At 45.1% G+C, this 10,737-nt stretch overlaps 1 protein-coding gene across 10 annotated transcripts in view; it reads right to left on the reverse strand.

Moving 5' to 3' along the window:
- The window catches only part of LOC100380658 (calcium/calmodulin-dependent protein kinase type II subunit gamma), a 35,134-nt gene extending 24,397 nt beyond the window's left edge, over positions 1 to 10,737 (reverse strand). For 2 of the 10 annotated variants that reach the window (XM_014158180.2, XM_014158178.2), the window contains exons 1-2: positions 10,360 to 10,737; positions 7,964 to 8,058 (exon numbers count right to left, since the gene is read on the reverse strand). In XM_014158180.2, the coding sequence (XP_014013655.1) occupies positions 7,964 to 8,058; positions 10,360 to 10,427 (163 nt within the window). In that variant the 5' untranslated portion in view covers positions 10,428 to 10,737. The remainder of the gene's footprint in view (positions 1 to 7,963; positions 8,059 to 10,359) is intronic. The other 8 variants (XM_045702385.1, XM_014158184.2, XM_014158186.2 and 5 more) reach the window with 6 other exon arrangements.

Below are 10,737 nucleotides of genomic sequence, written 5' to 3' on the forward strand. Positions count from 1 at the left end.
GCGCTACCATCAGTCCTGTGTCATGCCAACAGTAAAGCATCCTGAGACCATTCATGTGTGGGGTTGCTTCTCAGCCAAGGGAGTGGGATCACTCACAATTTTGCCTAAGAACACAGCTGTGAATAAAGAATGGTACCAACACATCCTCGGAGAGCAACTTCTCCCAATCATCCAGGAACAGTTTGGTGACGAACAATTCCTTTTCCAGCATGATGGAGCACATTGCCATAAGGCAAAAGTGATAACTAAGTGGCTCGGGGAACAAAACATTGATATTTTGGGTCCATGGCCATGAAACTCCCCAGACCTTAATCCCATTGAGAACTTGTGGTCAATCCTCAAGAGGCGGGTGGACAAACAAAAAACCCACAAATTCTGACAAACTCCAAGCATTGATTATGGAAGAATGGGCTGCCATCAGTCAGGATGTGGCCCAGAAGTTAATTGACAGCATGCCAGGGTGGATTGCAGAGGTCTTGAAAAAGAAGGGTCAACACTGCAAATATTGACTCTTTGCATCAACTTCATGTAATTGTCAATCAAAGCCTTTGACACGTATGAAATGCTTGTAATTATACTTCAGTACACATAGTAACATCTGACAAAAATATCTAAAGACACTGAAGCAGCAAACTTTGTGGAAATGAATATTTGTGTCATTCAAAACTTTTGGCCACGACTGTACATTTATTATTTGTGGATTTGAACTTGCAACCTTGTGGTTGGGAGTGGATTGCTGTTTCTGCAGTGTCACCGCGTAAGTGTTAAAAGCACTGTTTGTATCATAACGACATTTCATGTGAAAGTCTAAATCCACATGTGAAAGGTTGTGATCACGTGAACTGTTCCAAAAACATATGGTTTCACTTGGGCAAAACATGTGGAAATGTCACAGGTGAAATCATGTGGTTTTTCCCATAAGGGTAGTAGATGGTGCAGAGAGTGCTGCCGGCTAATTAATTACTGGCACTTCCTACTGTCCTGTAATTGACCATCTGCTCCACAGCCATGTTGCAGCAGGGGGAGAAGGAGAGGTACGCGACACACACACCTTTAGCCCCCCTCAGATTATGACGGTGTTTAGCGCTACTTTCAGATACTTATTACCCATGGGGCAGTGCACTAGCTCACACAGGCCCAATGGTGCTAATAACAACACTCAAATCCTACTAGGCACACTGCCACCACACACACACCGTGTGTACTGTATGAGTACTCCTTTAATGCTCCTTCTCACTCTTCCTCCTCCTCCCTGAACACTCTCCTCCTCTCCCTCTCTCGACACAGATCACTGCAAGGCTGTCGGAGCCCCTCCCATCTTGGCCCACACACACACTTTCATGCTGTACTGTGCAACTCTTAATAATTGACTGCTACCACAAAAAGCTTCTAGATATTGCTGAAACTTTCTTCTTCTTCAGAATACCAAATACCAGCCCAGTGATACCCATTATCATAACACACACACACACACACACACACACACACACAACAAAGGGGCTAACAGGGAGGTGTGTGAGATCCTGTGGGGTCTTGGCCCCTGCTGAGATACATTTAGTCTAACTGGATTAGCCTCAATACTGACCAATCTCCTAGCTACTGACAGTGGGAGGGAGAGAGGGAACAGGCATAGAGCATAGAGCCAAGACTGCTCAAAGAAGAACAGAAGAAAAAAGAAAAAAAGAGGGAGGGAGGGAGAGCGAGCAAGAGAATGTGTGTTGACTGCAGAGGAGGGCAGCTCTGAGCTGAGATGCAGCACACAGTCCCCAGACACACCGTGTGGCAGAGGCCTGCATGCTGAGAACAGTAACGGCCCTGTAGACCTACAACAGCCCACAGTGGAGCTTTGCTTTCTGGGTAAACATAGTTACCACATCAGCAACTACCACCCACACTCAGAACACAGAAGTAAATCTTGAGTATGCATCAAATCATTATTATTCCAAATAACTTCCAGAAGAAAAAAAAAGACACCTGGTGGTACTGGTCTACAGCACCAGAATATTTAACAAAATGTTAAAACACAAGATAACATCTGTCATCACAAGAGATCACACACACACACTACTTATGGTCAACTCAAGACATCCCATCAGCTGCACCTCTGGATGGCCCTGCCCGGGAGTTACGTTCAAGCCTTACCCTACCCTACCCTGACCGGGAGTTACGTTCAAGCCTTACCCTACCCTGCCCGGGCCAGTGACGTTCAAGCCTTACCCTACCCTGACCGGGAGTTACGTTCAAGCCTTACCCTACCCTGACCGGGAGTTACGTTCAAGCCTTACCCTACCCTGCCCGGGAGTTACGTTCAAGCCTTACCCTACCCTACCCTGCCCGGGAGTTACGTTCAAGCCTTACCCTACCCTACCCTGCCCGGGAGTTACGTTCAAGCCTTACCCTACCCTACCCTGCCCGGGAGTTACGTTCAAGCCTTACCCAACCCTACCCTACCCTGCCCGGGAGTTACGTTCAAGCCTTACCCTACCCTGCCCGGGCCAGTGACGTTCAAGCCCTACCCGGGTCGGGCCAGTGACGTTCAAGCCCTACCCGGGCCGGGCCAGTGACGTTCAAGCCCTACCCGGGCCGGGCCAGTGACGTTCAAGCCCTACCCGGGCCGGGCCAGTGACGTTCAAGCCCTACCCGGGCCGGGCCAGTGACGTTCAAGCCCTACCCGGGCCGGGCCAGTGACGTTCAAGCCCTACCCGGGCCGGGCCAGTGACGTTCAAGCCCTACCCGGGCCGGGCCAGTGACGTTCAAGCCCTACCCGGGCCGGGCCAGTGACGTTCAAGCCCTACCCAGGCCTGGAAAATTAGATACTACCAATATATATTTCAATATATATTTCATATTGCAACAAATACCATGTCAAATCTACCGTTTACACACAGTTTCTGAATACAGACACGTGGCGCTGTCTATTCAGTACCACTGCACAGTGGGAGCTTCGCCTTATCATTAGGCTACATGGGATGAGCAGAGGCACTGTCCATTCCCCGCGGCCTCCAGCCGGTTGCTTCAATTTAAAGTCGGCCTTGTTATGACTGCATAGCAATGCAGGACATTTTTTACATGTTCAGTATTCAAGGTTTAAAAAGGCTTCTGAAGTTAGTAATTTCCACTTCGAAATTTCAACCCCTACAAAAATGTCCATTATATAATCCACATTTCCTGTCGCTGCAGGATTAATTTAAGATCATGTATACAGTTGAAGTCAGAAGTGTACATACACTTAGGTTGGAGTCATTAAAACTTGTTTTTCAACCAATACACACATTTCTTGTTAACAAACTATAGTTTTGGCAAGTCGTTTAGGACATCTACTTTGTGCATGACAAGTAATTTTTTCAACAATTGTTTACAGACAGATTATCTCACTGTATCACAATTCCAGTGGATCAGAAGTATACATACACCAAATTGACTGTCTTTAAACAGCTTGATAAATTCCAGAAAATTATATCATGGCTTTAGAAGCTTCTGATAGGCTAATTGACATCATTTGAGTCAATAGGAGGTGTACCTGGATGTATTTCAAGGCCTACCTTGTGCCTCTTTGCTTGACATCATGGGAAAATCAAAAGAAATCAGCCAAGACCTCAGAAAGACAATTGTAGAAGTCTGGTTCATCCTTGGGAGCAATTTCCAAACGCCTGAAGGTACCACGTTCATTTGTACAAACAATAGTACGCAAGTATAAACACCATGGGACCACGCAGCTATCATACAGCTCAGGAAGGAGACGCGTTCTGTCTCCTAGAGATGAACGTACCTTGTTGCGAAAAGTGCAAATCAATCCCAGAACAACAGCAAAGGACCTTGTGAAGATGCTGGAGGAAACGGGTACAGAAGTATCTATATCCACAGTAAAACGAGTCCTATATTGACATAACCTGAAAAGCAAGGATAAAGCCACTGCTCTAAAACCGCCATAAAAAAGCCAGACTATGGTTTGCAACTGCACATGGGGACAAAGATCGTACTTTTTGGAGAAATGTCCTCTGGTCTGATGAAACAAAAATAGAACTGTTTGGCTATAATGACCATCGTTATGTTTGGAGGAAAAAGGCAGATGCTTGCAAGCCAAAGAACACCATCCCAACCGTGAAGCACGGGGGTGGCATCATCATGTTGTGGGGGTGCTTTGCTGCTGGTGGGACTGGTACACTTCACAAAATAGATGGCATCATGAGGCAGGAAAATTATGTGGACATGTTGCTTCAATATCTCAAGACATCAGTCAGGAAGTTAAAGCTTGGTTGCAAATGGGTCTTCCAAATAGACAATGACCCCAAGCATACTTCCAAAGTTGTGGCAAAATGGCTTAAGGACAACAAAGTCAAGGTATTGGAGTGGCCATCACAAAGCCCTGACCTCAATCCTATAGAAAATGTGTGTGCAGAACTGAAAAAGCGTGTGCGAGCATATTACATATACATCTTTGTTTATTATCATAATGTATGAATTTACTGATTTAATATTCATTGTTAATTTCTTCAAAATGTTCTTTAATCATAGTGCATTGCTCTTTATTACGGGCGACAATTCTAGTATTCATCACTGCATTCTCTACCAGGAAGTTGGTTGGCCGTCTCTGATGTCACATAGGTTGATACATTGCTATGTTTCATTTATAAAGCCCTTTTACAAAACGTCCCACTGTACCAAACATCATTACTAAACTTTAGACATACGAGTTACCACACCCGGTCTCAAGGATGGTTAACTCTGGGAATTCCTTTGGTCTCTACTGAGTTCGGTAAATCAGCTTTTAGTTCTTGCACCATGTTTGTAGAACTATCTTCAAAATGTTCTTAAATGTGATGTTGTGGTGCCTCTTGGGAAATTCAGAAAGCTGATTGAGGACCTTATTACTGATGAATAGGACCTTATTACTAATGAACTACATACCTAGTCCGTTGTACAGCTGAACGCATTCAACTTAAATGTGTCTTCTGTATTTAAGTTTATATATATATATATATATATATATTTTTTTTTTTTTTAACCCTTTATAAAAGAACCATTGCTGATATGGTTAAACGTAACAAATAAAATACACACGAAATACCCATGTGCAACTGGTATTCCAACATGTTGCTAGTAATGTTAGGCTAATGTCTACAGCGGCAACTTTTAGTTTATTATCAGCACTGTTCAGAACCAGCACACTGAGCACAGGTTAAATATCCAAACGTATTACTAACTAGATTCATTAGGCTATTCAGAACAAGCACAAATAGATCAAATGTAGGCTATTGACCATTCAGGTGAGGCCTCAACCTAAGCAGTAGGCTCAAAAATCCAGTTACCTTTCGAAGTAACTCCTCTGTCTGCCACTCCAGTCCAAATTTCACCCACAGAACTTAGCCAACAATAACAGGACTCCTCAAGTTAAGACAAGTTTAACTATATGGTCATAACATAACACTCCAAATGAATAGGAGTTGTGAAGCACTCGGAAGCAAAGCAGTTTAACCACCGCCTTCGCCCAATCCTGGTTTGTCCATATAATCAGTGCCGGAAAAAAACAGCCCACAACTACTGCAGCTTGTTATCTCACGCATCCCATTCAGTCCCGGCAGAGTCTGAGGTCTACACGCAATCTGCCCATGGGAGATAACCTGGTGGGGGCGGGGGGTCCATACCTACAGGATGGCAGCCTGTCCCATCACAGGAAGACCAGCCCCCCCAGCGCCTCGTAAGGGGCAGAGAAAGTCCAATGAGAAAGCAGCACGTCGGGGCTCTCAAGCTTTTCAGAGTTCAGTGTATACTCCCTTGGAGTACAGGGTGAGGTACACAGTGATGAATCTTGTTTTCACCTATGTCTCAGTCTTTGGCCATGTCTAGACTTGACAGTTCATGCAGATGTATTATTCTGATCATAGAGTTCAGATCATGGAATTCTGAACAGGCGTATACACCTAAGTACATTTAAAATGTCTTTACCGTGTCCACAGTGTGTCTGGATTCCTGGTGGAATAGGCTAAATATGAAAACACAATTGATGGTAGTAGCTAACTACTGTAGCTAACTATCCAGCTAACCTCTGTAGCTAGCTAGCTAGCTAACAAGCAACGATAAAGGGATTGCAAACAGGTTAGCATAACTCTAGCCAAACAAACAAAACCATTTTTTCTAAATATTACCTAGCATTTATAAGGCCAGCAAACACGTTCCTCACACGCTAGGAATGCATTTCCTCCAACGTTATAATGAAAAGGTGCCTCTCGGTCCCAAAACACAAGTTTTCTAGAGACTTGTGGGAGTGCTGATGACGTCGCCCACTGTATGCGCTTTCGGTATCCTGATTGCGACCAGACTGAGGAGAAATCCGCACACAATCCATCCCTGACCACCTTCTGAAGTGGTCAGACAGATCTGAACACAATCACACCACAAAGACACTTGTGTGTCTAGACCAGTCTTCTCAATGCGATCTTCGTATTCTGACAGCAGAAGTCACATGCATGTGTCAAGTGTAGACACAACCTTTGACAACTGGGCTGCAAGTCTGATAGCTTTACAAATCTCACCAATGACTTGGCTGCAAGCAAAGCTTCTGCCCCCCCGGAACCGCATCTTCCAGCTCAGCAGTGTCAAGTGCGTATTTTAGCACGGTGTTATACAAGTGATCCTGGAAGTCAAGCCATCGGTAGGGTGCAGCGATCATATTCGATCCCTGGTCCTTTACCCAGGCAACTTTTCAGCACGGCTGGATCAAAACAAAGCACAGTTACTCCTGTCTTGGCATCTTCTGGGCGGAACGTTGCTGTAGCCAGCACTCTGCTTTTCAGCTCAAACTCAGGGGTAACGTAGGGCAGGTTACTGCCATGTCATTTACCTTGCGGTAATCGTCAGTCCACATATCTGTGATCATCCCCAAGTAATTTATGTCAGCTTTTGCATTGTTGATATTGTTGACCACTTCAATCCTCTTCATGAGTGCCGTTTTGTGGCATCTCCGTGATATGGTTGTGGGGTCTGGGAGCACAGTTGCAGAGATGCGGCCATGACTAACCACACATTTATTAGCTGGAGATATATCAACAAACACCCTGCCTTGAACTGTGTGGAAGGACATAATATCTTTGCAACAGAAAGCAACACACTTGTGATTTCTGATTTGACTCAATGTGGCGCTCGAGAGAGGTGCCGGTTCTCTTGCTGCCGTACTTCAAAATCACGGGGCAGGCTCGACGGTCAAAACTAGATTTCCACATGCCAGCCTTTTCCACTTCATTTGGGATTTTTACAAGCTCTACTTTGGAGTTTTATGTTTCACATCCTCCATATCCATTGCAAGTGCAACTAGCTAGCATCAACAACCACCACCACACACGCACTCGTTTTTTTTTGTGTCATTTTTGAAAATAATACCCCCAGCCCATACCCTCGTTGTTAATGAACGAACAGGCCCTACCCGATGTACAATGTTGAGGACCGTCACGCACGGGTAGCAGAGCTCTACACATCTGACATAGGGACTGGGCGATGTATCGCTAATACTGGTATAGATTTTTTACCATCTATAAAAATATTTTTGATACAAACCAAATGTTATTTGTCACATGCTTCTTAAACAACATTCCCAACAATGCTAAATTAAATGAAAAGTGCTACAAAATTGACTACTTTAGTGTCAGTTTTGTCCTAGTTTAGTTGAGTATAAAACCATCACAACGGATCACCTAGAATTCATTTGTTGTCATTCAAGGATTATGCGCTAAACACATTTACAACTTTCATTATTCAGAAACACAAAATACAGTCAAATAACTCAAAAATGTTGAAAGATCGTGATTTGATATTTTGGCCATATCACCAAAGCCCTACTATGACATGTTACACACACAGGTCTATACAGCAGATAACCGACAGCTCACAGCAGTGTTTCCGCTATATGTATTTAGCAGTGGCACACCGCTTTCCCTTTATATGTGTGTGTGTGTGTGTGTTACTGTACCTCTGGCGGAGAGTTTCTTGGTGTTGATGATTTTGGCGGCGAACTCCTGACCTGATGACTTCTTCACACATCTGCGCACCACTGAAAACGCTCCCCTGGAAACAAGGAAAGCAACGGTCAGTTCTGGGTAGGGGGATTTTTTGTTGTTGTTGCAACAAACATGCAGGACAACACACACTGGCACACACACGCGTGCGCACACGTTGGCCATACCATCAACACTGATACATAGCATGGAGCCATACAACTGAAATGATGGCAGTCTGCCGTAATTAAGGACACCGAGATTGCAGAGCTCCCTTTCTCAAATACAGGTCCACAGCACCGTTGGTTTTCTTCCTTCCCCTCGTAAATCAATGAACTACTAAGCAGACCTTCTAGAGAAAACCAGTCGTACCGCAGACCAGGATTAGATTTGCTGTAGTATAGACTTTAGGCTAGCTACCAGTGTATGTACAATAGAGCTGGGATGACCAACCCGCATGCTTTTGGACCAGCCCTGCTCTATCACACAGCGAATCAAAGTCTTAGATTTAACAGGTGTGTTAGAGCAGAGCTGAAACTAGGCTAAACCCTGCAGGCGTGAGCCAGTAGCCCTCCAGGAGGGTTGGCCACACCTAAACTAGAGGACAGAGAGTTAAACTCCTCTCCTAGCTCACTGGCACTAGCCCACTGCTACAGTAACTGCGTAGATCTGTTGGTATAGCATGATGATTGCAACACCAGGAATGTGGGTTTGATTCCTGCTGGGGCCACCCATAAGAAATGAATAAAACACAGCACTATAAGTGTCTCCTAAATGGCATGTTATATAAACAGTCTACAAAACATTATGAACACCTTTCATAATATTGAGTTGCACCCCTTTTGCACTCAAAACAGCCGCAATTCTTCAGGCCATGGACTCTACAAAGTGTCGAAAGCATTCCACAGGGATGCTGGCCCATGTTGACTCCAATGCTTCCCACAGTTGTATCAAGTTGGCTGGATTTCCTTTTGGGTAGTGGACCATTCTTGATACACACAGGAAACTGTTGAGCATGAAAAACCCAGCAGCGTTGCAGTTCTTAACACTCAAACCAGTGCGCCTGGCAACTACCACCATACCCCATTCAAAGGCACTTAAATATTTTGTCTTGCCAATTCACCCTTAATGGCACACATACACAATCTCTGTCAATTGTCTTAAGGCTTAAAAATCCTTCTTTAACATGTCTCCTCCCCTTCATCTACACCGATTGATGTGGATTTAACGGGCGACATCAATAAGGGATCATAGCTTTCACCTGGTCAGCCTGTCATGAGAGCAGGTGTGCCTAATGTTTTGTGAACTCAGTGTATATTAATAAAATAGTATGTGCCTTTATGACACAGGGGATAGTGTGCCTTTCCCTGTAACTGCTGAGTTACTGGTTCAAGAACAACTGACTGTTCCCCCTATATCACTACACCGTTGTTGTTGATAATGACAAGAGTAGACTACATGTCAGAGAAACATCTGACATGTCCACAACGTTGTGCCCTACAGAACGCACCCCAGGTGTGTGCACTTTGATCAACCAATCAGTGGATCAATAAAATGCCAGCGAGATAAGAGAAGCCCTAGACACTTAGACTATACCCAGGGTCTGGGGCTAACGCAATAATAATACAAGACATCCCTCTACAGAGTCCAGAGAGGATCGTGCCTCCGACAGATGCCCGTAATAATACAACGGCCCGGTTCTCCCAGGGGGAAAAAAACAAGCCATCGAGATTCCGAGAAACAGCATCACCCCTGCACTTTTAAGCCACAGCGGCATAGTCTGTGCTGAGAGGCTTATAACGCTACATATGGCATTTATGAACGGCTGCTGCGTGAAAGCGGGTGGTGTTTTACATAATGTGCAAACATAATTCAGCTTTGGAAGGAGGCGGTGTGGGCTATAACTATCGTCTACGTTCGACAACTGCAGTTGAGACAAATCGCCTAATATTCTACAAACACACAGTTAAACTAGCTAGCATGTATGCTAACATTCAGCGCTGTCAAGCAGGCTGCCAACGTGCCATGCCAGCAAATGTCAGAGTGCTTTCGCTCAAACGCTTCCTGCCTGACTAATTCAGCAGACGGAAAGACAAGGCGTTGACACACTAGTAGACATTGCTAGCTGTGCTATCGCATTTACAGACAGGGTGAAGTAAAAACATACGCTGTAAGTCCTGTCCCTAACCTACGACACGCAATAGAGCTGCATTTTAGTCAAACAACCAGATAAAGACAATAGGATCAGGCTATCCCAGTTAGCTAGCTGGCTAAAGAAGGAGAGAGTAGCGTACGGGGTGGGGAGAAGAAGGAAAGACAGACGGCAAGGCAGAGCAGTAACCAGGCTAGCTAATGACGGACAGTCGCTTACTTCCCGAGCTCCTCGTAGAGTTGGTATTCATCGGTAAAGCGGGTGGAGGTAACGATAGTAGTAGCCATGGCTGAGAGTGGGTTCCAAGCCTCGGTCAGGTTTACGGCAGGCTGGGTCGCTCTCTGGGTCTAGGAGAGGATTGTTAACCTCCGATACTAGCTACGGCACTGACAGGCTGGGAGAGAGAGAAGGGAGGTGTTGGCGGAGGTGGAGAGAGACCGGGGAAGAGCGGAGGCAGTCACGCGAGAGTTGAGCAGGGTTTTTGAGCAGTCGTGTAATCAGAGCGGGGTAGGAGTATTATTCGGTGTGAATCAGCTTTAACGGAAAACGACTTATTGTACGGATTCTGTTTGAAGACTTTTCAAAACCCTTGCTCTC

Source organism: Salmo salar, chromosome ssa19, assembly GCF_905237065.1.
Source record: "Salmo salar chromosome ssa19, Ssal_v3.1, whole genome shotgun sequence".
Classification (NCBI taxonomy): Eukaryota; Metazoa; Chordata; class Actinopteri; order Salmoniformes; family Salmonidae; genus Salmo; species Salmo salar.